The sequence below is a fragment of the Aspergillus glaucus genome (assembly GCF_001890805.1).
Source record: "Aspergillus glaucus CBS 516.65 unplaced genomic scaffold ASPGLscaffold_23, whole genome shotgun sequence".
Classification (NCBI taxonomy): domain Eukaryota; kingdom Fungi; phylum Ascomycota; class Eurotiomycetes; order Eurotiales; family Aspergillaceae; genus Aspergillus; species Aspergillus glaucus.
Window position 1 is genome coordinate 138,908 of NW_019170475.1, and position 26,960 is coordinate 165,867.

Below are 26,960 nucleotides of genomic sequence, written 5' to 3' on the forward strand. Positions count from 1 at the left end.
GACTGACCCCCCAGGTGGACCCAGCTATAGAGCTGAGGGCTGCCATCAGGGAGGCCGCCCTTTCCCGACAGCAGTCAACATGCTTAGATCCTGTGAGATGGTGATCAAATCTGACGCCCAGATAGCGGAGGACGGTTGTGGGCCGCACCTCCACCCACTGGAACAAGGCCGGGGAGTCAGTGCGTCCAAAGGGTAGGAGGATGCTGCGGTGCTTCCAGTGGAAGTGTATAAGGCTGTACTTGGCTGGGGCAAACTGAGAGACATTGGCTGATGTGCTTGAAGTAAAGATAATGAGAATTTCAAGGGTGTCGAGAAACATGTTCAATCTGTAGGCATATGTCCATTTGTACTTAAACAGAATGCCTGTTCTTGTTGCTATACGGAATGTTCTAGATAGAAGCTTTCTCTGTGTAATTATTTATAAATATCACCATGTCACCCTGCTGTATTTTAGTTCTCTACATCAATCTATTATCCTTCTCTACTATCGTCCATCTATCATCTAGCCTCTGGCATCATACCTTCGGACACCCCGTCTTTTCTTCTACACAATCGTTTGAGTAAAATGGCGAATGTATGTATATTTATATAGATAGTTGACCAAAGAGGAACATATCAAGAAAGAACCTAATGTTTATCCAAAATGGCATCGACACACTTCTGGATATCAGCACCCACCTCGTCGATATACTCCTTAGCGCCTTTTTCTAACACTTCCGCAGCTCCACTATCATCCAAGGCCACCACCTTCTCATAATTCTCGGGTTCTTGACCGTCGATACATTTACCGATAGGCTTGTTGACATTGAGACGCCAGTATTTCGGCTTCCCACTATTCGGAGCAAAGGCGTCTATAAGAGTCCTGAAGAGAAGGTGAGTAATCTCGGTGTTGGTGGCGGCAGCTGCTAAAGCCGATACGGCCTGAGCAGGCGCTTTCCTTGGATCGGTAATTGCTTGGTTGGAGTCGATGCCAGTGCCGATACTGAGGAAGCAGTTGGCCCTACGCCCCATGCCGTAGATGCTCAATACTTCCGTCCATAGCCTGGAGGGGTCAGCGTTATTTCTTAGTTAGGAACGGGGGAAATTGTATTCACCATCCGAGGGGATTGTTGGCACTCAAACCTCCATCAACTAACTCATAGTCACCCAACTTCATAGAAGAGAAGTATGTGGGGGCAGCAGATGTTGCACGAGCAGCTTGCCAGATTTTGACATTGCGGAGGCCCTGGGATTCGTGGGGATGTTTGTAGGAACGCAGGAAAACCGGGGAACGGTTGTTGAGTGCGTCTCTCCGGGTAGCTACAACGAATCTAAAATATGTTAGCTTGATGTAGATCGATGAGAGAATAGAACTCATACGTTTTGCAAGCTGCATTGCCCTCCCCCTCATATAGGTCGGCATTCTCATCTCCGAGTTTGTCCTTTACGAGCTTCTTGATTTGCATTTCGAGGGGTTTGTCGTCGTAGGTTTGGCCACTCCAAAGGAATTTCCCATTGTTGGTTATCCAATCCCAGGCCGATCCAAATATTCCTTGACTTTTCTTGAAGACTATGCCCATTAATTCTTGGTATTTCTTAATGCAGTCGTTGACGTCCATTTGAAGGCGACCAAGCATAATGGCAATCAAGCTGAAGGAGTCAGTAGAGTTCGCGAACAGATACCATGCAATACATACCCTCCAGTGCTGGTACCTCCAATCATATCAAAGACTTCACACGGCTTTCTCCTTTCTCCCAACCTTTCTGCCAACTTGTCGAAAATTTTCTGGAGGATATAAAGAGAAGACAGTCCACGAACACCACCCCCATCTACTCTTGTCAGCAGCAATCAACATTGGCAGCAAAAAAAAAAAAAAAAAAAAAAAAAAAAAATCATACCCATAGCAAGAACACGTAACGGATGAGTACGACCGTCATCGTAATAATCAGCCCTGAAAGCACCGAGAGACACCCATGGCATGTAATCGCCAGAAGGTGCACTAGAGTTGCACTCCTTGAAGACATTCACCATGATCTTGGTTTCCTTTGGTGTCTCGTTGTATGTAATGGCGTGACGGACTAGGATGAGCAATTAGCATCGTTGCAAGATTGTACCTGGGACTCATCTTACCCATTTCATCACCAATATCCAATTTCAGAATTGCGTTCCTAACCACGTTGTGGGCATTTTGGTCACCGGAACAAACACGGACTGCGAGAGAATTTCCGTCCTAGGTTTTATTAGCATTTTTCAAGTTAGATATATAGCGTACATACCTCTAACAAACGTAGAAAAGGATGATTCTTGTCAAAGACAGTTCCCTTGTCCTAAATATGTTCGGTCAGCACATTTTCTTGATCAGAATGAAGTAAACCTACCCAGCCAAATTCCGTCGTCTGGCTTCGATTCCTATGACTCGTCCACACCAACTCAATTTCTTGCTTGACTCTAGCATGCTGGTCATTTTCATTCTCCAGAATGGCAAGATCGAACCAGGTCCGGTTATCAGCCGTGGTAAGGACAGAATTCGCATCATGCGACTCAGTGAACAGCTGAAGACTATCGATCCTCCGGATTGTTTCGAGTGTCAAGGGCTATATACATTTCATTAGATATAATAAATCAGAAATCATGGGACATGAGCAGACAAACTCCAGTATTGAACCACATTACACATTTGAGGTTTTCTTCCTCAACACCCAAGGTTTCATCACTTTCGGGCGTGACTTCCAGTACATTTCCATCACTTTCGAGCTTGTATGACTTATTCACAAGTGCAGTTGACGGAGACGGAAAGGGTTCGAGGGCCCGGAGCTCCTCTGGATTGATATTGCCTTGTGTCACCATGGTGCCAATTGGAGAATGTATGTATGACTTGTGAATTATACTCCGTCTAGGATATTCCACTGGGTTTATATATGATTTGGGAGAACTGAATCTCGCTCAATTCAAAAGCTCAGCCTCGGGCTCCATAATCGACTGTTAGTCTCAATTTAGGTAATAACCTGCAGCTGACATGGCAGTGGCTCAGCTGAGATTCCACAGCGTGACAGCTGGCAATACGCAATGGCTCAATTTATGCACATTTTGATGTGTGGCTTATCGACAGACAGATAGCTGACTCATGACAGGCAATCGACCGATGGATTGTTTGAGTGTGAAGAACTCAATACAGAGATTCGGACCCGATGTGGACTTGGGTATACTATCAATGCTGTTGCTGGGATTTTCCTTTCCAAGGCGAGGAGTCGCATCACGCTAAAACGCAAGGCAACAGAGCTGAGCGACACGTGTCTTGCATCGGAGGCCCCATTACCGTTGGTACATTGATTGCCGAATGAGGTGCAGTCATGGTGCATTTCAGCTCGCCAGGAAACGGGACGTCCCCACCTGCATGATCTCCATTCAGCCGACGAATAGTACCAAAGCGATGAGGCGATCCAGTACTTTCGGTGAGTCCAATGCCCGAGAGAGTACGGAGTACGAAGTAACTCTGGGTGACGGAGGAAAGGCCACGAAGTTTTGTGGCCTTTGGTGCTCATTTTCGTGGCATTTTCGTCGCGGCGTCGCCGCTTCAAAGTGGCCTGCGGCCAATTTCCAAAATAGGCTAAGCGCAACTACCCAGCGTTTACATCCAATGTTTCCTGTACTCTTATATTGAGTGGTGATTTAAACCAACAGAACTTCCCTTGCATCAAGTGACCTTCTTTGTGGTCACCAAACGCGATACATAAGCCTCACTCCCTGAACAATGCCACACCCTCCCCGCCTCCCTCTCTGGCATCGATCCATACTCGCCAAAAAATGGCCGGCCTTAGAACACTCTCCAGTGGCGTAACGGCACCAGCACCCCAATACTGCAAGGGTGATGACACAGCAGACTTCGGCGACTTTGTGAGAAATGAAGACGAGGAAGCTGACCTCGAAGAGGTTGCTGAGCCCTGGCATAACTACGATGAGGAAACTGAACGCGTCTTCTATCCCGTTCGTCTTGGAGAAGTGCTCGATGAGAGATACCTGGTAGAGCATAAAACCAGCTTTGGAGGCTTCTCCACTGTCTGGATGGCCCATGATCTTCAGGGCAAGAGGGATGTAGCCCTCAAAGTCATGTGCTTGGGGGATTGGGCAGGAACTGAAATCCGCATGCAAGACAAGATCATCCAGGATGTACAGGATACCTCTCATCTTGTGACATATTTGGCGACCTTTTAACTCCCTAGACCTGGAGACAATGGCCATCATAGGGCTCTAGTGTTTCCATTAATGGGTCCATGTCTTTGCTGGCGAGTTCTGGAAAAGACATCCATAGCTACTCGCATGTCCGCTGCTCGGCAATTGCTAGAGGCTTTAGAGAATTTACATAAAGCCGGAATTGTACATTGCGGTGAGTGAAATATGCCCCCAACCTTCTTTCCTGTTGATCACATATTAACTGATATTCAAAAGACTTGAATGAGAGGAACTGTATGTGGGGGATATCTTTTCACGATCTCAACAGGAGTGCTAAATACGAAGCACTCGGTCGGCCACTAAAGGAAATTATACCATTCGTCAACCTCTGGAAACAGGGAGAGCTCGTTTGGCCTCTTCAGATCGCTGAGGACTTACGCACAGAGGAATTCTATCTTGGAGACTTTAGTCTGGCAATGAAAGTTGATGCCCCTGTAACTCAAAAAGGCCGCGCTATCATGTCTCAAAAAGTACATGCATACTTGGATCCGTCTGCGCCATGATCCAGGTACTTGTAAATGGAGCATGTGCCTCGTTATTTGCCAATCGGGCTGACCGACAGCCTTTGCCTATTATGAAGTATGTGGGGTCGATACATACAGAGTACATAGGATGTACTCCGGTACAGACGAAGCACAGTACTCCTGTACCCGGGTCCGGCTTACTCAGAATGGTGCTCACTTAAAAACGAACGAACAGCCACTCTTCACCAACGCTGATTACACAGTCCGCTTCCTAAAGAGCATATCGCGCGCTGCTCCCGCATCTCCGTGAGAAAGGCACTGGTACCTTGATCACTATTGGCTCCATGGCTGCCTGGTACCCCATGCCTGGTTGCAACCTGTACAATGCCTCCAAGGCAGCCTTGCGCTGGCTAGCAATTGGATTAGCTGGTGAGATTTCTCAGTTTGGCATTAACCACTGCTTGGTTGAATTAGGCTTTTTCCGAACCGAATTTTTAAACCCATCTGCCAATATCTCTGGTACGAGCAAGAGCAGCCGCCTACCTGCATACAGAGAACTCAACAGTACAACTGATGCCAACTTTGCTGCATTCCATGGTGCTCAGCTCGGTGACCCGGTCAAGGGAGCTCAAATCATCTATGATGTGGTCACCTCTTCCGGGGCTGCAGCTGGGCGGAAGTTGCCGGAGTTGCTTCCTTTGGGAAGTGATGCCAGCGAGGAGATATCGAAGTCTGCATCCAGAACATTGGCATCTGTGGAGGAATTCAAAGCCATAAGCGCATTGAGCGACATTCCCAAAGCGTAAATATGATTAACCGCTTATTGTACGTACTCTACACCTTAGAGTGAACGTGAGATTCCACTGGCTTTTCTCTGGCTTTCCAGGATCAATTCGCAAAGGCCGCACAGCATTACATTATTTGCTCAAATATACCAATAGCATGAGCCACATAGTTTGAGGTAGTTAAGAATAGATGAAAAATTCCCCGTTCCTGTAGTTACATTTGTGGAAAACAAAAATGTACATGAAAATGAACAGTTTTTGTGTACAGCCTGCATCTGCTCAGCTCGTCCCTTATGAGCTTTCCACTCTGCCTCTGGCACATCCGGTCCAACTGGCAAGAGAAACGGCACCTCCTTCGCCTCTTTTGTCAACGCCTCGATAATCACACGTACGCCCTTCTCAGGATCACCTTGTTGAGTACCATCGAACGTATCAAATACCCTACGAATGAGCGTCAGGACGGTCGGTGATACGGTTTAAGACCTTCTGGCGATGTCCTGCAGACAAGAAGGGCGTCCGGAAATGGCCGAGTTGGACCAAACAAACCCGGACCCCGAATGAAATCACTTCCTGCTGTAAAGCCTCCAAGGCAATTGAAATCGCCGCTTTCGAGGAACAAAATATCCCCGCGTTGGGGGCACCACTGTAGCTCCCGATGCCTGCAATATGTGCAATTGTTCCTCTTCGAGCACATCGCATGTAGGAAAGAAGGGAGTGTGTCTATGCGTAAACCAACTTCGGACCTATCTCGCATCAAATCCCAATCTTGCCATGTATACCCAGTCCGTTGCTGGCGGATTCTGCTCAGGCATGCTTCCTGCGGTTGTACTTGCATCAAGCAGTACAATTGATGATTTTATTCAGCATAGAACCGAGGCAGTTCGATAGCGTATTGGATTGGCTTCCGGGCAGGAGAACTGAGCGAGCGAGTCGGCGGGGAAGAGTGGCAGCGTCTCTCTTTCCTGGTTTTGGTAAGGCCACGAGTGAAGCATCTCGGAAGGGAGTAGGGTGCCAGGCCTGGTCTAGGCAGTGTCTGTACAATGTTGATATTGCGGGGCCTAGCGAGAGCCATGCCTTCCAAAGGATAGAGGTAGTCACACCATCTTTCCTGGGGTGCTGTTCTTGGGCTTGGCAGAGCACTATTGGCTCAGGATAGGTCAATCATGTTTTGACCTCGACTCGGCGAGTCAGGGGGGAGTGTCAGGGTGACATCTTGGGATTCTGTCCAAGATAGGAAGGGCTCTGCTCTCGGAGAGGGTCAAACAGAGGACTGCCATATAGGATGTTGAAGGTTAAAGTCTCCAGCTATTAGGCAGGGGAGGGATGGGGCTGTCTGTGCCATGAGAGACTCCAAACCCTGGCTCTCATCAACTGCTCCACGGGGAGCGTTCTAGATGTTGACCAGGAATGCCGTCTTCTGGGGGGGTGTTAATTTGGATAGCTAGGATGTCCTTGGATGGTGGACCAAAAGGAACTAGTTCCGCTTTCAGGTATGGGTGTTTCATTACCTATGTGAGGACTCGGGCCTATCTGACCAGTCCTCAATCGGGACAAGTTGGTGGAATGATGGATGGTGTTTAGATATTCGACGGGAGCAGTCTGTAAATATCCAGGGCCCCTGAATTAGAACTGCGTGACAGTTATTTTCAAAGGCCAGTTGTAGCGCAGTTTCATGCGCTTCCCAGTTTCGGCCAGCATTCAGTTGTAGGATCTGTAGATGAGATAGCCTATCTAACATGCTTGGGGCTGTTCTCTAGTCGGTGAGGAGCCCAAGCTTCTGGAGGGCTCGGTTGTAGCAGTCTAGTCTTGTAGCATATGCTGGCATGCACCTGCTTTCCTGACTGCAATAAGTTGTGACTTGGTTAGCCCGTTGGACGGCTCCCTGCTGTATGGTAGGCCGGGTGGGGCAGTTAGAGTGGTCTGCTGGGAAAGGTCCACAGCAATTGGTACAGCATGGGTCTGTGGTCTCATTGTCATTGGAAGAGGGTTGGGTCTCTTCAGTGTGGTCTCTCTTGCTGCAAATTCGGCACCTGGGTGTACGGGTGCAGGTCCGGGGTTATGGTAGTCCCAGCATCGTGTACACTGCTCTATACGGGCTCGGAAGAGTTTTTGTTTGGCTTGTACATTCTTGCTGAAAAGGTTGGTCCATTTAGGGACTGCTCGGGCTTGGTCTTCAAGGACAGCCATGATAAGAGTGCTAGATAGCGGGGTTTTGTTTGAGAAGTAGAACTTCAGGGGGGAAAGGCCTTTCTGAAGCTTGAACTCATCCAGAGCCATTTGCTCAGTTATGGGCACTTGGGTCCCATCATAGCTGGTATATTGCTGGGGCGCTTTTGGTAGGGCGAAGATGGCCCATTTCTGTTCAACTTCTGCTGTGGCTCCCTGTATAAGGCGTTCCAGAAGCTCCCTACGTTCTGTGAGGAGCTGGAGGCCTAGGCCATCCTTAGGCCAGATTGCCAAACCAGAGGGCACCTGTTGGATCTCTTTCACAGCTGCAGAACAGGCCCTGTCTAGGTGTTTCCTCAGTATATCCATTGTGGCATACGGGCTAGCTCGTCGGGCTGGATGATCCTTGGGGAGGCGGAGAAAAATGCGCGGGGGTTTTTCTGACCTATGTGTGGTCTTGGGTAGCTTTGGCTGTGTCTTGGGGGCGTTGGATGGGGTTCCAGCAGCTTCAGCATAGCTGTTGTGTTCCGGGTGTGGGGGTTGGCGATTCTCCTGTTTGGAAGGATATCCAGTCACTAGGTTCTTGCTGAAATTGAGGACCAGGGTCCTGATGTCCCTGCCCAAGAAAGCGGCTCCCTGTAGGCTCTGCCTTTCCCAATCGGTGACCTTCTGACTAACCATGGATACAAGCTCTAGGAATTCATCTCCAGTGGTCTTCATCTGTGCTGTTTTCAATGCCACTGCTGCTGCAATGTGGCTTTGGAGTTCCAAGCCCAATTGGCTTTGGGGAGACTCAGGGTTTGGGGTTGCAGGAGGGGTATCCTGTTCAGGCTGTGCGGGCGAACGCTGGTTCTCAGGGGAATGGTGAAGGATGCATTGAGCTTGCTTTAGTATCTCTGGTCTTCGTTGTTCTGTTGATTGCTGGGGGATGGCGGGCTCTCAATCACTCTTGTGTGCCAATCGATTCCCTGTTGCCTGTTCGGCACAGGCCAGGAGAAGCCGGATAGTTATTCCTGCCGACTGTTCCCGATACACAATGAATGCCAGTCATGAGCGCGAGACATCAGCAGTTCAACCTGTCATTTTATGCCAACCAGTTCTTCCTCACCTGCGGGTCAGGGAAGGCTGAGTTGTTGTCTGTGCATCCAGAACTCTGATGAAAGGAGTCAAGAATGAAGACAAAGCGGAGGTAGCGGATGCCGCTATGCTAGCAAGTTATTCATTCGAACAAGGCAGCCAATTGTAGAATTGTACATGGGCATGAACATAGCGGTGATATTCATATAAAACTGATCCATCATAGGACGCTCAGCCAGCGGGAGATGAAGTGTTGGAGGATGACGTGATGAAAATTATGGAGGACCATTCAATTTGCAAGGCAACATTTTATCTCAAACATCATTTCTATTAGCAGACCTTTTCAACATGAGTGGGGTGACCATACTGGTGTGAAAAGACTGCAGCTTCAAGGTGATTATGACTGCATTCAGCGAAAAGGGGGTGGCGCAATGAGGGGGCCTAGGCAGAGAATCGATAGTAAAAATGCCTCACCAAAATCATAGGCGGCAGAGGCGAAATATGAAAGAGAAAATAGCAAAAATTTGGTTGAAGTTGAAGCAGCGATAGAGCGCGACTTTATAGAGCACGCACCGTGATGCCAAGCGACAATGTGACGCTAAACCTAAATAGACACGCTATACCACTTCTAGTAATTCAGTGTCACCCAAGTGTACGGTGTACATATAGCCGTATTGGTGCCCAAATGACTTGCTGCGTTCCCATGACAGTTGGTACGAGTGGAATATCACAGCACAGCTGTAAAAGATCAGGCAAGTCGTAATCATGAATTAGCCCGGGTGACAAGAGTAAAGACAGTTTACCAAGTATCATAAGGGTGGCATACTGCGGAAAAGTCCTCCTCTACGGAGTAGCAACTCGCAGAAAGAGCATGCAGATGTGGGTCTAACAATGGAACGACCTGAATGTCTGTATGGAGAGTCCGGAGTAATCTTCCGCACTGTGAGTTCAGATTCAGTGTCTCTCACAAGCCATGGTGGTAGATTGGACCAGAAGGGAAGTAAAAGGAAATCATGCTGCGCTTTACATGCGAAATTCACATTTTCAACACGAGCAACTGTCTAAGGAGCCCTAGCCGCATATAGAAACGCATCTTGCACAACCTTTTTCATTTCCGTAGTCATGTACAGCGCCTCGACCTGTCCTTCCTGCACCCACAGCCAGGCCGAGTGCTCATCAGCATTCAGCTCGACTGTAGTCCCCTGCTAAACCGTCACCACATAATTAAGTTGGACGTTGGAGCGAGTTTTCGACTCCCACGTCATCGGTTCGATCTCGCCAATAATCTTAGCGACAATCAGAGATGTCTCCTCAACAACCTCTCGTGTGACAGTATGCGCGATGGTCTCGTTTGTCTCTTCGACATGTCCGCCAGGGAGCTCCCATGCATCGGGAAAAGCGTCTTCATGGCTGGCTCGCTTCAGTAAGAGGAGGGAGCGGTTGTCTGACTTTGGGTGTTGGAATATGGCAGCGCCGATTACCCACCGTTTGGCGGAGTCGAGATCTTGAGGACGAGAATAGAGGCGTTTTTCGTTCATCACGGTAAATGAAGGAAGGGGGGATAAAGGTTTGATGATAGTCTACGATGTTTGGAAAGTGTGCTCTCTTCCAGGTGGTTGGGACCCGATTGTTAATCATCCCGTACAACCGTACTCCGTACTATTATTGAATACGATCCCCAGAGAAAAAGTTGCAGTCATTCTAACCCGATACATATAGGTACTAACATCCCGATTCATTCAAATTAGCAGGACACTTGATGCGTCTTCGCTGCCTGAAACGAATATCTTGCTCTTCGTGCAGGAGTCATGACTGATTCACATGACCTTGTCCGGCTGGTCCTTCCTGCTGATCATGATACGAGTGAGGCCGACAGTCAACCTCTTAAAGACATTGTGAAGATTCGCGTGCTAGGCAGCCCGCCGCAACCTGATCTTGAATACTTTGACCCGCCTCGCATTGTCCTGGGGGGATCTTCATGTCTATTCTCAAGATATCAAGATATCAAGGAATTTAACGGTGAGGTAGTGGGGAACAACGTGAAGTCTTGTCAATTAAATCTAGTCCAGTGAATATCAGAATATCATTATCTTCTAGTATAAAGAGACGAATGAATCGTGGTATCCTGGCATCAGACCGAAGCTTTTTTTTATTTTACGTATGCGGGCCTCTGGGTTAGTAAAGGTTCTGTTGATAGCCTTGAGCTACCCACGTAAAATAAAGAGTGGGTGAATATCTGACCAGAAAAATTACAATTGCTCTAGAAGATCCAGGTCCCAATGGCTTTACATAGAACTTAGCCCTAAAGTAAATAGTTTTTGGGGCGTCATAACTCCAGTGTTTCTCTATTCCAACTCAATTGGTTTATTCTGTTCTGCGTATTTCCACCGAAATGAAGCGAGTTTTACCTCTCCCTTGATTTTGTACGTACTGCTTAACGTTATTGAAGAAAAGTCTAATCTTTGTCGTCACGAGACCGTACATTTAGTCGGCTGCCTAGGTAGATTTCCTTCCCAACTCTTACAGAATGAATCTCTGCCCTAACTTCTTGCACAACCTTATTGGCTGTTGCTTCCTCAAAGCCGCCAAATTCAGCACACGCAAGAGTTCAAAAATTCAGTTTCGTATAGGTACATATATACATAGAAATATAGTACACAATCCTCTCGAACATCCAGAGGTCTAGAGGTATATTCATGATGCATTCAAGTTCTCTTGAAAGAGAGGAGAAGTTGCTTTGTTCATGGCATAAGAATGTCAAGAAAAGAAGATCCTATCTGTAGATCTCCATGCCGTGGTTAAAATGACGAACGCCGGCATGCCACAGGATATGCCCTTCAACAGATTAAAAGTTGTTTCAATGAATCAATCTTTCGATATGTAGTAGGTCCGGCAGACTAGAGGTCAAATCATCTCGCATGCAAGATGAGCCAAAGAAGCAGTCGTAAATCATTCACCGATTAGCCTTAGTTCTGGATCGGCTTCAGAACACCATTATCATCGTACCGCGCCTCTGTTTAATCATTAGCAAAACGCCAACTAGGACACAGCAGGAGAACACAAATCCTTACTGAAAAACGTATAAGACAACGTAATAGTATCAATACCCTTCATCGAAGGATCCTTGGCGAAATCCGGGTCAATGAAGAAGAAAACCGGCATATCCACCGCCTCCCCAGCATTCAGCTTCTGCTCCTCGAAACAGAAACACTGAATCTTGCTGAAGTACGGAGCAACCTGACCAGGCGTCACACTATACGTCGCAATACCGATAATATCCGCCGGACCCTTGTTCGTGGCCGTGTAGAAGGCAAGAGCGGTCTCTCCGGGTAGAACTCGTACTTCACGCTGCTGCGGTGTGAATTTCCAGGGTAGGACGTCTGAAACGGAGCCGTTGAAGGTAATGCGCAGTCGTCGGGAGTCGGTAACGGGGATTACGCGAGCTGAGGTATCGTTGTCTCCGCCGCGGTGAGTGAGGACTGGTTGACCACCCCAGCCGGTTTGTTGGCAGATCTGCATCAGCGCAAGAGTATCATGTTAGCCGTGTCTGGGCAGCAGGAATTGGAGGAAGCTAGCAGCTATACACACCATCTTATAAAGAGGAACGGAGCCATACGCAAGGCCAACGGTTCCGAGCATAAGACTGATCATATAGTACCTAGGACATATTAACGCAAGAATTTCAGAGCCCAATTTAAGTACCCTCTCACATCGCAGACGTATTCCGCTCTTCTGATGGCTTTGTTTTAAACGGCGCCGCGGAAGCGTTCTCCTCCCGCAGGACGAAATTCCTAGAGAAGCATCTTGTCCCAGACTCAAAACATCGTGTTCTCGGAAACATTGACGGCCGGGGAACTGCCCCCAATGATGAGGAGCGGCCCCATGAGGGTATAAAACGAGCGAACATGTCGATTGACTTAATGCGAAGCTGATTTAAAGAGCAAATCCCGTCGTCTTTCCTGCGGGTTGGAGAAAGCTCCACAACACGTGATTATATCTTGGCAATGATCCTTATCGATAAGATTGCATAGATTTTCACGTGTGCCTGTTGCAATGTTGATATTCGCTATATTACATGCAGTTAGTCTCTCGGAGAATATATACATAGCATCTTCTAATAATCTAAAAGTTCGGATTCAAAGAGGATAGTGCATTGTACAGGAGAGCTACGTTCCGAGTTGCAATATGCCTTGCGGGATAGACATAGAACAATGCAAATACACCAAAGAGAAGGCCGGACTGGATGTAGATAAGTCTGGCAACGAAGGCTATAATCAGTAAAATGACTGCCATTAATGATGATTAGTTACTAGTTATTAATAATACATGTTTCTCCAACGCTGGCCGCATAACAATGGAGAAAGGAAGTGAATACAACGGAAAGGATAATGAATTGTTCCTTGTGCCCTCCTATTTCAAGACACCATTTGCAATCCTCCCAAAGACACCGCGGATCATATTAGGTCGTTCTTGAAGACAGGTGAAAAGAATAGCCGCACTCGTCGCAAAAGTGGCATACTCCCGGTGTTGGTACTACACGAGAAGGAAACAGCATTAGCAAAAACAGCCAATAGGACTTTGGTGTTTGACAGAAATGTCAGAAACAACAGGGGGAAGATGCATATGTAACCCAACGCTCGCCTTAACCAGAGGCAAGTGAGCCGGGATTAATCAATCATACCTTTTTGGGATACACCCGTGGCAACACAGTTGCTGCAGCCCTGGGCGCCACGAATAATGCAAGTTCCTGTCTCTTTCGCGGCTTCTCAACGAGTATGCTCCAGCCGCACATCAAACATCCAGCACCAACACAGAGTCCCGAGTCCCACATCTGCCGCGTGACAGTTTTCAGGTCAAAGAGTTTTGGACCGAGCCTGGACCGAGCGAGACAAACAGAGTAGTAAAAGAGCGTAACGAATGCAGAAAGAAATGCAGATGATTGCAAAGCATCAGTGAGTGCCCGGACGAGAGACTGCCGGGACTTCAAAGCCCGAAAACGAAAGACGAGTTGGAGTGGAATATAAGTTGCACAAGCAACTTTGAGAGTTCGAACAAAGCGCATAAAAGCATGGAACTCACAATTCGGACCACAATCCATGTGCACCATCTCGCAAGGGATAGGGATTGTTTTCTCCGGGCTGCCCCATTCCAGTGGCCAGCCATAGTCCCTGCACATAGATTCGAGAAGGGGCGCCTGGCCCGTGTCTTTCCCATACACAAATTGCCCTCTCCGTACACGACGAAGGGCCTCAATTAAACGAGAGTCCACTTTAGCTATTTCTCCAATCCATTTCCCGTAAGACCTAGGTAATCTCTCCGGGAGATAGAACCATGCCCACATCACGATTGCAGAACTCGCAGCGAAAGCCCCCGCATCTGCTAGCTGAGAAGCAACAGTCTCTGCCCACGTCAAGCGACCTTGGGCTTTACGACGACGATACCAAGTCGACCATGCCAGACAAAGCAGGGCGTCGACAGCTCTCGTGAGAGTGAAGAGGGTAAGGTCCATTGTCCTACCCGCAAATTCACGAGGATCTTGTGTTTTCCCGTTGCTCTGTGCATCATCGCTTACATTGCGGGTAGTTGTCTGCAATTTGATAGGCTTCTGGTTTAGGAGTTGTAAACTCAATAGAGATGATAAAAATGCAGTGGCAAAGCGGATAAGTCGCACAAAGCCTTGCGATTTCAAGACATTGGCTTTGGAACCAAGCGTACGGGCCACCAGCTCACATAGACGGAGAACTAGAGTGGGTGAGATGGTCGAACCTCCAACCAACAAAGCACAAAAAGAAGGGAAGCTATTTAGACGTATTGCGCATGTTAAAGCACGGCCAATCTAGACACTCAGGGTCAGTTCTGCGATGGGTTTTGGTCACCAAAACTATACAACAACATACCTCTTGAAGTTTCTCCTTATAGCTCAGGTCCTTCCTCCGGAGGCACCGTAAGCTGGATATGACTTTCGGAGTAGTCGAGGAGAGGTACCCCAGTGCATACGCGCGTAGTGCACTACAAATAGCAGAGGAACAGCCCGTGACGTTAGCGACTCACTTCAAAATAGAGAGAAAGAAGACTTCACTATACTTACGGCTTGAGGAGTTGAAGGTTGCTCTTGTGTCCGCGAACAAGGCCGGACAGATCCATGACGCCAAAGAGCTCTCAAGTCCTCTGACTCAAATCATTCCTGTCACACAGACACAGCGTACTCTGGGTAACAATCAACGTCAGAAACGGCTTCTGGATCTGATGCGCAACCAATGATCAACTGCGGTAGGTCTGGAATCGGGCTCAAGCCAAGGAGCAACACAACCCAGCTCTAAACCCTCCGAATAAACCCAGTATTTGAACGAAACGCCACGCGGATTTCTCCGGAAGAAAAATTACAACATCTCGTGGGAAACACACCAGAGACGGAGAGGCCGGGCCTATACTACTCCCGCAGGGGCTTTCTCGTAGTACGATCCACCGGCGATCTGCAATCACTAAAAGGTAGCGACGTATTCAACCTCGGCAACAGGAACCTAGTTTTCCCTCTTTTGTCTTCAAGAATAGAAATATATCCAGCGGGCGGTTCAGGGGTTTCGAGAGACGATCACCGGCGTAGCAAGTTTGGAACTTCTGGAGAAGAAGCAGTATAGAAGAGGTAGGTTCTCCGTCCGGGCTTCGTACGAGACCTTTGGGCGACTCCTTGATTCACCACGGACAGGGATAATTGCGGGGCAGACACAAGTATCAGACTTCCCAATTGCCAGTAGTTATCCTGACTAGAAAACACGCAAAGTACCAGTCTTTTGGAGGAAAAATGAGTGGTAGACATCCACCTTGAATCTTCCTGTCTTTGGCAGTTGGTCCGAAAGTTCCCCCATAACATGGTATTACGGGTCAGGAACGTTCCACCCCGCGGAAAGAGGTATAATTGTGGTAATACCGTTACGTCACGCGACCTCCGTCTACTTTACATGTGATCGCCTCGAAAAGACCGACGGCTCGCTTACCACCGCGATTAACTGGACTACCACAGGTTCACCTCGTCATATCTTCTTGCTGTCCTGCTTTGTTCTTGTCACGTCCGTTTCTAGGGAGGCGTTCACTCTTTCAGTCGCTTTGCATTCTGTGTATCGCTGTTTTAAAACCGTCCAGTTTTTCTCCGGTCAGAAGGGTGTGTATATACCCCACGGTCGAGCCTCGCATAGTCACCTGCATATTTTCTGCATCAGGTGCCCGCTAGCCATTGAAGACGCCATTACCATTGTGAAAAAAAGGTCAACACCGTCCGGCACACAGTTCGTTCAGTCGTTGGCAACACAATCGTCGGATTTTTCGGGGAGGTTGCTGCACGGTTTTGCTCGACAATATCGAGGACTTGACAACCACGACAACGAGCCTTGGGCTGATCGAGGCATGTCCATATCGTTTGCCTGCGTGCTGCTCTCAGTGACCGGAGTGGCAAACGCCTTCTGATAACTCGTGTATCACCTTCACAGTCGCTCCTTTTTCAAATCCTACAATGATGAATATGTCTACGTCGAAGGCCCAAAATGGCCAGGGAACTCCTCAACCAGGTCCATTTGGCTGTGAGTGTCTATAATGGATATACTATTGTCTGCTCTCTCTAATGAACGTTATACTTGCAGATTCCTTCCTCTCTCCGATGGATACGCCGTATGAACCCGCTCCCGCTCCGCCGCCTGGCCCAGCGCTCCTTGATGATAATGAATCCAATATGCTTGACAACTTTTTCACGACGATGAACTCGAACAGTTTCTCCAACGACTTTTGGATGCGCAGTCAACAAAACAACAGTAACAACAACAAGCCATTAGAGTCCTACAATTTCGATTGGACAAACGAGCTTCCGCCTACTTTTGAAGGTTCGACAACTTCGCTCTCGCAACCGACCTTTCCTCGTCGAGATATTGAGAAGCCCAATGAGCCCCCGGTGTCAAATAATACAGATGCCAGCTCGGATATACTTGCGGCTGCGTCCATGCTTTATGGGAATGGACTACAAGGGACTGGGTTTAATCCTATTTTTGACCATCAAAGGCAGTTCTCAAATCAGGGTCCGCCTGACTCTGGCAGCAAGTCTGGTTTCATCATTCAGCCTGGTCATCACGAGCCATCCGAGCAACCGAGCGACAATCCGCGTACAAATCTGCCCACTGGATTTCATACGTCAGAAATGCTTTTTGATACACATAAGCCAATATCGGCTGATCAACGAGCATCGAAAGTCCGAACCCTTCACTGGGGTTCTGATATCAGTTTCATGGACCGAGGTTACTTGGCGCCACCGGATCAGCCCAATGAGGAGGAACAGACTAAGGGTTTATTGGATAACCTCCAATGCCTCGAACCACAGAGCAGTGCGGCCAACACTCGAGCACCCAGCCCAGAACGTACCGCTGGCGGCCTTGACGCTGGGACGGGGCCTACTAGCAACATGCAGCATTCACGGAGCGCGTATCAAGATGCGATGGATGAAGATCTACAACCCAAGAAGAGACAAAAAACCCTTATTAAAACAGAGGAAGATAACTCGGATGAAGAAAGCTCGAAGCCAGGAAGGAGGTCAAAGAGCAGCGGGTATACCAAACCACGTCGTGACTCGAATGATTCGTTCCGTAAATCGAAAGCAGGGGCCAAGGCAGCCAGAGAAAATCTTTCAGAGGAGCAGAAACGGAATAACCATATCCTATCTGAGCAGAAACGTCGGAACCTCATCAGGCAGGGCTTCGATGATATGTGCTCACTTGTCCCTGGGCTAAGAGGTGGCGGCTTTAGCAAAAGCGCCATGCTCACACAAGCTGCTGACTGGCTAGAGGATATGATGCGTGGAAATGAAATCCTCAGAGGACAGTTGGCAGAGTTAAAGAACATGAACGGCGGCTTCGCAATGCCTCGGTGACTGTTCTCCTTTCCATGTCTGTTACGCGACCACGATGATTATTTTCTCTTTCCCTTTGTCTTTCCCTTGGAAAGAAACGAATGCAAGCAAGTGATGGGCGTTCTTAATGGTATATATAGTTGGTGTCATGATAACTTGTCTCATAGCATTTTTGGATGTGATTTTTTGATATCTACGCGATTTGGCGAAATGTGTCATGGAAAAGCCTGGGATGGCAGACTTGCGATTCCGGAGAGCTATGAGGACTATGTATGTACTCCGGTCATTTAATCTCAACATGGGAGTATCTATCAACTATTTAGTAGATCTGTCGCCGAGGTTATTATCTCGAGTGATAGGCCCTGATACCTTAGGCAGTCAAGCGCCGCTTTTACCCCCGTGTTTAGCCTATAAGCATGTGACTGGGGGCGGTGAGCGCGTTTCTTCCGCCGTTCAACATCACGCTCCGGAGTACAGCATCATTCCTTCAATTGAGCAGGATACTACATGTCTCTTTTATTGATGATATCTAATTAATCCTGCACTTATATTACACGCGATAGCCCCCGACAATGCCTCCGAAACGAAAGCGCGCCAACGACGAAGCCAGCCAGGCCGGCGACGATCACCAAACCAATACCAGCACCAACACCAATCGCAAAAACAAGAAGGACAAGAAAACCAACACGCGCAACAACCCTCCGCAAATGCCTTCTAGGCGAAAGCCCGCCAGCGATGACGCTAACCAGGACGAAGACGAGGACGGGAACGACAACAATGATACCCGCGCCGGTACCAGCACCACCACCACCAACAACAACAACAACAACAACAACAACAGAACCAAGAACGAAAAGAAAACCAACATGCGCTACACTAAACGATACGCCTACCTAAAGTCCCATGTCCGAAATGTGCCCGAACGAACCATCAAGTCGAAATGGTCGACCCTCCCCGAACCCGTGCAGGACAAGGTGCGCGACATGTTTCGCGCTCTCGAGCGCCCGGTTATCGTGCGGCACCAAAATGAGCGAAAGCGGATTGAGGCACAGGCTGCTGTTCAGGTTGTTGTGAAGAAGTAGGTTCTTGGGATTGAATTGAGTGTTGATACGGGCAGGAAGGCTAATGTGTGAACCCCTGGTTTTGAAGTCTTGGGAAGAGGCTTCCTAGGATGCCGTTTCCGCCCGCTACGAAGGAATCCAGCTTCGAGTACGAAGCGGCACTTGATGAGCATGTATGCTATCCCCGTCACCTGTGTCCTACGAACTATATTGACATGGTCGTTTAGCGTTCCCTAGAGGCGAATCTGGCTACCGTGACGGATAGCATGGGACTGCTAAAAGCGGAGATCGAGAAAGAAGAGGCTCTACTTACCAAGGAAACAAAACAGCTACACGATATGGAGAAGAATGCTAAGCGAGCTGAGACGGAGAGGAAGAGGCAGATGAAAAATGTAAGATTGGCGTTAACTTTGGAAATGGTGAAATTGCGACTAATCCGTTGGTCTCGCAGGAACATCCTGTACTCCGACACCTTGACAATCTGCCTGAGACTCAGGACCCGAAGCCTGCCGAATTCACCCTTGCAGATACGAAAGATAGCGAGGCAACCTTTTCTGAGGTAGGATATCATACAGACAAGCGTTTACTTCAAGGATGCTAACATGACTTGGTAGCTGGAATCCGACCCGGAAGTCCAAAGTTTACTGAAGCAGCTGACTGGTCATCTGCAATCCATGCAGACCAACACAGCCCCTCTTACTGGTCTCAAGGATGCGGTCAAACGGTCACAGACAGCTCTGACTCTGCTCCCGATGCCGGAGGATTGAACACATCTACCCGATAAAACAGCTATTACCTACAACTTTTGCCTGTGTCGTGAGAGCACATACAGTGTATGTCATCATTTCTTCCCTGCCTATAGACGCTCAGGCGAAACATTCTTGGCGACCTAGCTCCCGCGAATCTCGCGACATGCCTGCTGTGCGACTACAGCCATAATGGGTGGGCATCTTCAGTCCCTCGAGCCGCAGATACTCACCAGCTTCTCTCTGGTTTTTTTTTTTTTTTTTTTTTTTTTTTTTAAAAAAAAAAAAAAAAAACTTCGGTGATACCGAAGTGCGCGTCGTGTATATCGGGACAAACAAGCTCTTTGTCAAACATTGAAGGGTTGGCCAAGCAGGTTACCTAATGCCAACAAGTCTTTCATGTTCTCTTAGAATAGATGACAGCAGTTTTATTAAGACCGGGAATGCTTGCGGTATTTAGCAGGTTCTCGTGAGAATGAATCAGCCACAACTCTGTGTTCCAGAAACATCCTTACTGTGTAGTTGTAGTAGGGTTGGTCAGTTGGCATGTGGTAAAACTGCTACATGTAAGACAATCCCTGCTACCAATGCGGCGACCAACATGGTGTCAATTCTAAGAATATAATAACCTTCGTATAGTCACGTAAAATCACTCATATTTCTATAGTCATCAACATGCGAAGAACCGGTAAGGCTGGTTCGTGCCGGCTCTCCATGCGGAGGAGCTCGGTTAAAAACCGGAGGACAGCGGGGATACGTGGACGAGAAAGAGTCCCGGACTCTGATTCACTACTACCACGCTTGCACCCTGCAACTCCTTCCCTAGCTTTATACATGTCTCTTTATTCGTTCATTCTGTTCTAACCTGCAGCAGACGCGCCCGGTCGATGTCTGCAGGGCCCCATCTGCCCACCTTCGTTGCGTCCCGGTTTTCAGCGACTCCCGCGAACACTAGCAGCTACACTACTTTGCGCAGGAACCGTTTCGCGCCCGGTCCGGTCCTTCGCGATCGATGACAGAGAACAGTATCGCGCAATTGAGCGCGGACCCGGACAATCAATACCAGACTGGCAATGCGACAGCAGACAAAATGAACTCGAATTCGAGCGATGGAGATACGCTAGAGACTGGCGCAAAGAGCAAGGCTGAGCAGGCCGCCGCGGGGGCTCACTCAAGCCCGAAGAAGCGTCGCAAGGTTAACCATGGTAAGGGATCATTGTTGCGATGTGTATTACAAGGAGGAGGGCAGTCAGATACTGCGCTTTCCTTAAATCAAGCTAGAGACCATGCTAACCTGAATCGCCACGTCTGCAGCCTGCGTCTATTGTCGCCGATCGGTAAGCTGCGTTCTTCCTCTTTGGGAACTTTAGACTGTCTTTTTTTTTTTTTTTTTTTTTTATCCTATTTATTACTTCTTATTCGAATGCTTCACTGCGCTGGGAATAGTTGCTGACAAGGTATTTTCTCACGTGGGACAGCATATGACTTGCGACTCGGTACGACCTTCCTTCCACCTTCCCTGACAGCCCCATTTGTGTGAAACGCGCTACAGACTTTTTGCATATGGAGACCATTTTACTGACAGCTTTCCTTCTCTTCTCTCTTGGATGATCGAAAAGGAACGACCTTGTACACGGTGTATAAAGCGCAATATCGGCCATCTGTGCCACGATGAACCTCGGGAAACGTCGAAGCGATCACGGAATAGCGAATACGATCAATCAATAGGGGACGACGAAGGTTCGACGAGTAACGATTTTCCGAATGTCCAAGGCATGCCTCGGAATGTCGACGTTCAAGATGCTGCGGGTCAGCAACTTCTCGCCGATGGCTCCATGGGCCTTCCTCCGCCTCCGTCGTCTGTGAACCAAATGCCTTCTTCGTCCTCGTCGGCTCAGGGTCTTAACCCCAACCCTCAACAGGGTAGGACTCCGCGAATGATTTGATACACATAGATGTGGTTTGACTGACATCGCGGGATAGTTATCGGATACAACAACGAGTGGATGGGTGGACAGAGCCAGTTCCAAGACATGCACACCTTCCATCCTTCATACATGTTCAACGCACATGAAGTGACCAACGAATATAATCTGCTCGGTGATTTCCTGAGCAGTAGCTTGCTGGACGATGGGTCGATTTTCCAAAACGACGATCTGCATCCACTCTATTCGGACCCGACGTTGATCAACTCGATGGCAATGGGAGGGTCCAATTCGGGATTGATTCAGCAATCACATCTTTCCATACCGCAACAAAATCAAACAACCCAACCTGACTCCATCCAACAGTCAAACGCGGTGGGGAACGACAAGGCGAGGGAGACTTATTACATGACCGCAGCCGACCCGTCAGGCTCTGATCCCCCGGAGGAACGAATGAACAAACTTTTGAAGGCCAAATACGATGCTGGGTTGCTAAAACCGTTCAATTACGTCAAAGGTTATGCCAGGTTAAATCAATATATGGAAAAGCATATGCAGCAGACATCACGACAAAAGATCCTCCGACAGTTGGACAAGTTCAGGCCGAAGTTCCGTGAGCGGATGCAGAGCTTGACTGATATCGAGCTTATTCTTGTGGAGATGTGGTTTGAGCGAAGCCTGATGGAGTACGACCGAGTCTTTGCCAGTATGGCCATTCCCGCCTGCTGTTGGAGAAGAACAGGGGAAATCTTCCGAGGGAACAAAGAGATGGCTCAGTTGATCGGTGTTCCTATTGAAAGTTTGAGAGATGTGAGTTTCATACACTACGCCACCAGTGTTTTGATGTAGCGACGAGCTGACACTTTCTCTCAATTAATAGGGCAAATTGGCTATTCACGAGATCATTGTGGAAGACCAGCTTGTGAGCTATTGGGAGAAATTTGGCGCTATTGCTTTCGACAACACCCAAAAAGCGATGCTTACGAGTTGCGCGCTGAAGAATCCGAATTCAACCTCCGGGGATGGAATCCGGTGTTGCTTTTCATTTACGATACGACGAGATACCCACAACATGTGAGTAGAACTCTTTACTATTGACGCTGGATCATGAAGCTGACTTGTGCTAGTCCATCACTTATCATCGGGAACTTCCTCCCGTCAGGGAAAAAATAATGATTTGCAGATTCCGCGGGTTGTTTTCATGTTAGCGAAATGCTAAAGCTTATTAATTATTGGGTTTTTTATTGCGGATGTACCATTTCAGAATATATTTTTCACGGGGTGACAATCACTGTATCTGGTCTGGGTTTATATGCATGTTTTGGCAGTGCACAGTATTTGAAACAATTTTGAAGCAGGTGTACCATAGCATTTAGTTGGTATTTATTCTGGTTGATAACAGGAAAAAGAATGGAGCTTCCTGAGGTGCATATGGGATTTTGATGTAGACATGTGTAGTTGATGGGTATGGACTAACCTGGTCAGGTGAGCCCTCTCTTTCACCACCAAATCCCGTCAACACCTCACCAATCGACGCATAACCGACGTCCATCATCTAAGCCATCAAAGCAAAACTCCCTTGAAGGATCCAATCAACATGGCATCTACATCAACAACTACTCCCCAAGAGCAAGCATCCACAGTCACAGGTAAGCCTTCACAGCTCTCATTCATTTTCTCATGTTTCTCGTTCCTCCACGCTCTCTTGGATCTAATAAACGCCTAGCATTCGCCAAAGACCTCCAAGATCTAATCTCATCGACCACCTCCTCCTACAGCCCGCTAGCCATCCTCGACGACACCCTCCGCACGCTCGATAAACACCTCACCCAACTTCCCTTATCACGAACGGCCCTCACGACATCCACGCGTCACCAGCTTGATACGAAAGGAATGGAGCTATGGAATACGTGCTTGCAGGTTATGGGGACTTGCGGGGAAGGTGGTGTCCGTGGTTTGTTGAGTAAAGGTTTGTCTGGGTCTAAGGGTGTTCTTCTTCTCATGATTTGACTTTGACAATTTGCAGTGAAGTATCTGGCTTTTGCTATGATAGATAGTGCTGCACCTCGTCGGGGGTCGGGTATATATATCTTGAAAAGAATGGTGTGGTGGACGATACTGATTTTGTTTAGGAAATTTGAGGGCTCTTGAGCTCGCGCTGAGGACATCCAAAGACTGCTTGGGTATTCCTTGTCCTTCTTCTAAGTTGAATAAATATGGCTAACTACCAAGCAGAAAGTGAGCATCTCGAACTTGGCTTGAAAGCTCTGGAGATCGTGGCGGCGAGGTTGGATACTTTTGAGAAGTCGGAGGCCGATAATTTAAGACTATCGGCTGCCACGACGGAATATTATATGCTTCGCATTTATCTGGTCAGTCACTATTGAACTAGAGCTAAATATAGTAGACTAACAGCCAAGTTAGTCGTGGTTTCAAGGAAGGCCAGATATCGCAGAGCATTTGTTCACCAAAACTAGCGACACCCAAGGGTCTCTGGAACAGCAGAAGACGATGATCGAGGTTTGCTATATCATCGGATCATCGGCTCTCTCGAAAGGTCAACCTGATATAGCAGTCCGCTGGTTGGAAAGAGTATTAAAATCGAACTCTTGTTCTAACCAGGATAGTGAGTCATCTGACCTTGCTCTGAAGGATATGAGGTTGCTTATACTACATACCTTGGGTGAGTGCTTCATTATGGATACTCACCAATTAGTTGCTCACAGGTTCAGTGCGGGCCCGTCTCCAGTTGAATACGCCGAACTCAAGGGACTGTGCACTCCAAGCATTGAACTCCTTGAAGACTGTAAGGCAAAGACTCTGGTTGCTTTTAGTTACTAATGAATCCAGGAATACAGAGATATAGTCCCTGTGGTCATGCTTCAACTCGAATTCTTCAGCAAAGAAGAACATCTAAATTATAATGACTATTCCGGATGTAAATCATCCCAGGCCATATTACCATTCAATGCTGACAAAACATACAGGTCTTGAAACTGCTGTACGGATGATGGAGCTTACAGACGTCACTCTGAAGACGTAAGTCACTGCAGTCACTTTTGTTATATACTGTCTAACGCCAGGAGTATAGTGCTTTCTATCATATCCAGAAACTCAGCTATCACAGGTATGTTGGTCCCGATCACGTATGCAGCAGCATGGCTGATTTCTATGAACAGCTGGGATCTCTCCATGAAAGTATCTCGACAGCTTCTGCTCGAGAAGCTCATTCCTTCTGGTAACCATACCTTGATAGGGCAGTATTTTGTTGCCTTCATCTGGATGATAACCAATTCAAACAAACCTGCATCGCAAGAGTTGGATATCATCATAGACACTGCGAAAACACTCGCTCATCCTGGCATAGATGCTCTGAGCGAAGACGCCACTCATGCTTCGTTAGTTGTAAGTATGAGAGGACGTCCGTTGGCTTGTGAAATACTAATGAAGTATTACAGCTCATATGGAGACGAGTCGAAAATATGATTTCCAACGACGATATCTCTATGGCAGAACAATGGTGCCTGTTTGTCCTCGAACAGCCTATCTTCCAGAATTGCTCTACAGCCAACCGGGGCGTCCTTCAAAGGTTGTACCTTGGTATTTCCCGCTTAATCTTATGGGGTATATGGCTAATACTGACTAGAAAACTAATGGTTTGCGCATTGAATAACCCGGGCACTTCTCTTACATACGAAGCGCTGGAACGAATACTGGGGCGATCTCACGACACCCCTTCGACGCTGTACTTGGCGTATATGATCACTCTGTTGCATGATGAACCGGACCTGGGTAAGTTGACTGGGAGTCCTGGTGCAATTATTTCTAACACATAACAGGAACGAGTATCCTGGAAGCGCTATATAAGCTAGGAGAAAATGGAGCCACGTTTCTTTTGTCCTGCGCAGCAGAAGCTCAGCGTCTAGGAAATATGCAGCAAATGATGGGCAGCATTCAGCGGGTTATTGCGATTCTGGACAGTGGATATTGTGAAGGATTAGACTTTCCGACTCTCGTTGGGTGAGCTGGTTTCTCTTTACTTGAAAATTTAGACTGACAAGCGCAGATCTACGATACATATTCTCTCAACAGAACTGGACAATTGTAAAGTAGATGATACGAAGATCTTGGAACAGATACATCGGACCTTTCAAGCTGGTAGGTGATCTCCAATTCGAATTCTCGAAAACCATAACTGACCAAAGCATCCTAGCCCTGAAATGCTTGACTGAAAGCAGCAGTACATTCTCGAGCAATGACATACAAAGGCTCTTCCAGAAGAGCTATAATCTTGCCTTGCAGTTAATCAGATTTTCTCACTATAGTGCAGCTATAGGGTTGCTAGATGTCTCCCTGGAGGTATGATATCTTTCATTTACTAGCAACAACTATCTAAATTCACATGCAGCTGGCAGATCTATTCCCAAAGACTGCGGAGTCCAAAAACACGTCCGAAATTCTTGGGCATTATCTCTCATGTAACTTTCTGAAAGCCCTCATTCTCATCATAGAGGCACGCGAGGAAACGGACCCTCTCGAAAAGGTACACCGCGTCAACCACGATCGAAATACGCATACTAAGCGCGCAAGCAGAAGAACCACTACACCAACCTTCGCAACACGATCGAACACTTCCGAGCACATATCGCAAACCACCTACAACTGCAACAGAACCACGAAACAACCGTCCCAGAAAAGTGGCAAAAAAGCTACCGAGCCCTCCTCTCCTTCGACTTCGAAGCCGCCGTCTTCCTGTCCCAATGGGACTGTCTACCGCGTATAATCGAAGAATCAAGCTCATTCGCAGACTCGAAGCTGTGCGCGGTCTTCCTGGACTCGATTTTATTTGCTGAGGCACCGGTGAGCGAGATGGTAAGGGTTGTCATGGTATGTCCCCTTCCAACTTTACACGTCGATATAAAAAGGGACTAACAGTAACAGACAATAATAAACACCCTCCACACCTCCCCCTCCCCAACCCTCAACAAATCCTCCTTCGAAACCTCCCTCCCGTGCTACTTCCGCTGCCTCTTCCAACTATCCCTCCAGGCAAACGAAATCCCCCTTGCAGAAGCCATCCTCGATAAAGCCATATCCCTAGCCCGCGGCTACGATGACAACACCAACACTGACAATAATATGAACGAAAACGGCAAAACCAAGAGCTACGACTATCCAAACGAAGAACTCGAATGGCTCGCCACAATGTCGTTCAATCGCGCGATAGATTTCTACCTCGTTTCTGCGGATGAGGAGTGTAGACGGTGGGCTGAGAAGGCGATTGAGGTTGCTGATTTGGTGGGGTATAACCAGGGTGCGTTGGGGAGGTTGTTGAGGGCGAATTTGGCCAAGTTGTCGTGATTTATCCATTTATCAGGTCATATGTTACGAGTATGTTAGATGGGATGCTGTATGTTCAGATGTTGAGATGAGAGAAGCAAATCATCATATAAGCCAGGTACTGCAGTCCAGTTCAATGGACGCGACCTGGCATGTCAATGCGGGTATCATTTGAAGATTAGCTAAGAGACTCCTGGAAGACGCAACAACGCGAAAACACGAAAATGAAAACAAGTGAAAGAATGACTGGAAAGTAGATGTGAAAAAAAAAACAATGAATAGATGAGAAACCATATCCT

General features: G+C 47.8%; 11 protein-coding genes across 11 annotated transcripts; 6 read left to right on the forward strand and 5 right to left on the reverse strand.

Annotated features, from left to right (window-relative positions):
* Positions 1-554: 554 nt before the first annotated feature.
* Positions 555-3,129, reverse strand: ASPGLDRAFT_51345 (uncharacterized protein). The gene is made up of 9 exons (XM_022547510.1): positions 2,633-3,129; positions 2,359-2,574; positions 2,257-2,307; positions 2,111-2,210; positions 1,879-2,058; positions 1,677-1,809; positions 1,360-1,629; positions 1,095-1,310; positions 555-1,042 (listed from the first exon to the last, which is right to left on the reverse strand). The coding sequence occupies exons 1-9, from the start codon at positions 2,825-2,827 to the stop codon at positions 628-630; spliced, it is 1,776 nt and encodes a 591-aa protein (XP_022397210.1). The 5' UTR covers positions 2,828-3,129; the 3' UTR covers positions 555-627.
* A 655-nt stretch (positions 3,130-3,784) lies between these two features.
* On the forward strand, positions 3,785-5,231 carry ASPGLDRAFT_76893 (uncharacterized protein; the record flags this gene model as incomplete). The annotated part of the gene is made up of 4 exons (XM_022549868.1): positions 3,785-4,168; positions 4,280-4,364; positions 4,427-4,644; positions 4,791-5,231. 4 exons carry the CDS (start codon positions 3,785-3,787, stop codon positions 4,893-4,895), a joined length of 792 nt encoding a protein of 263 aa, XP_022397211.1. The 3' UTR covers positions 4,896-5,231.
* Positions 4,956-5,480, forward strand: ASPGLDRAFT_134419 (uncharacterized protein; the record flags this gene model as incomplete). The annotated part of the gene is made up of 1 exon (XM_022541293.1): positions 4,956-5,480. A coding segment is annotated over one exon (525 nt), but the record flags the coding sequence as incomplete, so codon positions are not given.
* Positions 5,481-5,539: 59 nt separating this feature from the next.
* Positions 5,540-6,512, reverse strand: ASPGLDRAFT_847063 (uncharacterized protein). Its single transcript, XM_022550292.1, has 2 exons — positions 5,974-6,512; positions 5,540-5,912 (listed from the first exon to the last, which is right to left on the reverse strand). Exons 1-2 carry the CDS (start codon positions 6,156-6,158, stop codon positions 5,600-5,602), a joined length of 498 nt encoding a protein of 165 aa, XP_022397213.1. The 5' UTR covers positions 6,159-6,512; the 3' UTR covers positions 5,540-5,599.
* Positions 6,513-9,421: 2,909 nt separating this feature from the next.
* On the reverse strand, positions 9,422-10,240 carry ASPGLDRAFT_1502034 (NUDIX hydrolase; the record flags this gene model as incomplete). Its single annotated transcript, XM_022542119.1, has 2 exons — positions 9,422-9,904; positions 9,938-10,240. 2 exons carry the CDS (start codon positions 10,238-10,240, stop codon positions 9,764-9,766), a joined length of 444 nt encoding a protein of 147 aa, XP_022397214.1. The 3' UTR covers positions 9,422-9,763.
* A 1,428-nt stretch (positions 10,241-11,668) lies between these two features.
* On the reverse strand, positions 11,669-12,609 carry ASPGLDRAFT_38887 (cytochrome c oxidase assembly protein; the record flags this gene model as incomplete). The annotated part of the gene is made up of 4 exons (XM_022544998.1): positions 11,669-11,715; positions 11,774-12,215; positions 12,291-12,360; positions 12,413-12,609. The coding sequence occupies 4 exons, from the start codon at positions 12,607-12,609 to the stop codon at positions 11,669-11,671; spliced, it is 756 nt and encodes a 251-aa protein (XP_022397215.1).
* A 483-nt stretch (positions 12,610-13,092) lies between these two features.
* On the reverse strand, positions 13,093-15,070 carry ASPGLDRAFT_848332 (uncharacterized protein). Its single transcript, XM_022550296.1, has 3 exons — positions 14,791-15,070; positions 14,600-14,711; positions 13,093-14,538 (listed from the first exon to the last, which is right to left on the reverse strand). Exons 1-3 carry the CDS (start codon positions 14,844-14,846, stop codon positions 13,378-13,380), a joined length of 1,329 nt encoding a protein of 442 aa, XP_022397216.1. The 5' UTR covers positions 14,847-15,070; the 3' UTR covers positions 13,093-13,377.
* A 1,139-nt stretch (positions 15,071-16,209) lies between these two features.
* ASPGLDRAFT_28897 (basic helix-loop-helix domain-containing protein) lies at positions 16,210-17,610 on the forward strand (the record flags this gene model as incomplete). Its single annotated transcript, XM_022543795.1, has 2 exons — positions 16,210-16,276; positions 16,337-17,610. 2 exons carry the CDS (start codon positions 16,210-16,212, stop codon positions 17,608-17,610), a joined length of 1,341 nt encoding a protein of 446 aa, XP_022397217.1.
* An 845-nt stretch (positions 17,611-18,455) lies between these two features.
* On the forward strand, positions 18,456-19,417 carry ASPGLDRAFT_134461 (uncharacterized protein; the record flags this gene model as incomplete). The annotated part of the gene is made up of 5 exons (XM_022541297.1): positions 18,456-18,667; positions 18,739-18,823; positions 18,878-19,042; positions 19,102-19,209; positions 19,265-19,417. The coding sequence occupies 5 exons, from the start codon at positions 18,456-18,458 to the stop codon at positions 19,415-19,417; spliced, it is 723 nt and encodes a 240-aa protein (XP_022397218.1).
* Positions 19,418-20,087: 670 nt separating this feature from the next.
* On the forward strand, positions 20,088-22,603 carry acuM (gluconeogenesis transcription factor RDS2). Its single transcript, XM_022547511.1, has 7 exons — positions 20,088-20,601; positions 20,711-20,733; positions 20,875-20,892; positions 21,016-21,319; positions 21,380-22,131; positions 22,202-22,395; positions 22,449-22,603. Exons 1-7 carry the CDS (start codon positions 20,409-20,411, stop codon positions 22,492-22,494), a joined length of 1,530 nt encoding a protein of 509 aa, XP_022397219.1. The 5' UTR covers positions 20,088-20,408; the 3' UTR covers positions 22,495-22,603.
* Positions 22,604-22,869: 266 nt separating this feature from the next.
* Positions 22,870-26,933, forward strand: ASPGLDRAFT_156892 (uncharacterized protein). The gene is made up of 19 exons (XM_022542383.1): positions 22,870-22,970; positions 23,048-23,290; positions 23,348-23,401; positions 23,454-23,504; positions 23,557-23,693; positions 23,746-24,004; positions 24,054-24,127; positions 24,172-24,259; positions 24,309-24,360; positions 24,413-24,448; positions 24,501-24,726; positions 24,780-24,910; positions 24,968-25,113; positions 25,161-25,341; positions 25,388-25,479; positions 25,535-25,680; positions 25,730-25,864; positions 25,915-26,208; positions 26,263-26,933. The coding sequence occupies exons 1-19, from the start codon at positions 22,919-22,921 to the stop codon at positions 26,680-26,682; spliced, it is 2,817 nt and encodes a 938-aa protein (XP_022397220.1). The 5' UTR covers positions 22,870-22,918; the 3' UTR covers positions 26,683-26,933.
* The last annotated feature ends 27 nt before the right edge of the window (positions 26,934-26,960 follow it).

What these genes read in the sequence shown, in the direction of transcription:
- ASPGLDRAFT_51345 (XM_022547510.1), bottom strand. Translation starts at nt 2,827, where the DNA reads ATGGTGACACAAGGCAATATCAATCCAGAGGAGCTCCGGGCCCTCGAA. An exon ending in TAATGTGGTTCAATACTGGA is followed by an intron (nt 2,575 to 2,632) that starts GTTTGTCTGCTC and finishes AAATGTATATAG; the next exon opens with CCCTTGACACTCGAAACAAT. An exon ending in GGATATTGGTGATGAAATGG is followed by an intron (nt 2,059 to 2,110) that starts GTAAGATGAGTC and finishes TGCTCATCCTAG; the next exon opens with TCCGTCACGCCATTACATAC.
- ASPGLDRAFT_847063 (XM_022550292.1), bottom strand. Translation starts at nt 6,158, where the DNA reads ATGCGATGTGCTCGAAGAGGAACAATTGCACATATTGCAGGCATCGGG. An exon ending in CAACTCGGCCATTTCCGGAC is followed by an intron (nt 5,913 to 5,973) that starts GCCCTTCTTGTC and finishes GACCGTCCTGAC; the next exon opens with GCTCATTCGTAGGGTATTTG.
- ASPGLDRAFT_848332 (XM_022550296.1), bottom strand. Translation starts at nt 14,846, where the DNA reads ATGGATCTGTCCGGCCTTGTTCGCGGACACAAGAGCAACCTTCAACTC. An exon ending in AACCTTCAACTCCTCAAGCC is followed by an intron (nt 14,712 to 14,790) that starts GTAAGTATAGTG and finishes TGCTATTTGTAG; the next exon opens with TGCACTACGCGCGTATGCAC. An exon ending in ATAAGGAGAAACTTCAAGAG is followed by an intron (nt 14,539 to 14,599) that starts GTATGTTGTTGT and finishes CTGAGTGTCTAG; the next exon opens with ATTGGCCGTGCTTTAACATG.
- acuM (XM_022547511.1), top strand. Translation starts at nt 20,409, where the DNA reads ATGACAGAGAACAGTATCGCGCAATTGAGCGCGGACCCGGACAATCAA. An exon ending in TAACCCCAACCCTCAACAGG is followed by an intron (nt 21,320 to 21,379) that starts GTAGGACTCCGC and finishes ATCGCGGGATAG; the next exon opens with TTATCGGATACAACAACGAG. An exon ending in CGACGAGATACCCACAACAT is followed by an intron (nt 22,396 to 22,448) that starts GTGAGTAGAACT and finishes GACTTGTGCTAG; the next exon opens with TCCATCACTTATCATCGGGA.
- ASPGLDRAFT_156892 (XM_022542383.1), top strand. Translation starts at nt 22,919, where the DNA reads ATGGCATCTACATCAACAACTACTCCCCAAGAGCAAGCATCCACAGTC. An exon ending in TTATAATGACTATTCCGGAT is followed by an intron (nt 24,260 to 24,308) that starts GTAAATCATCCC and finishes CAAAACATACAG; the next exon opens with GTCTTGAAACTGCTGTACGG. An exon ending in AACCGGGGCGTCCTTCAAAG is followed by an intron (nt 24,911 to 24,967) that starts GTTGTACCTTGG and finishes AATACTGACTAG; the next exon opens with AAAACTAATGGTTTGCGCAT.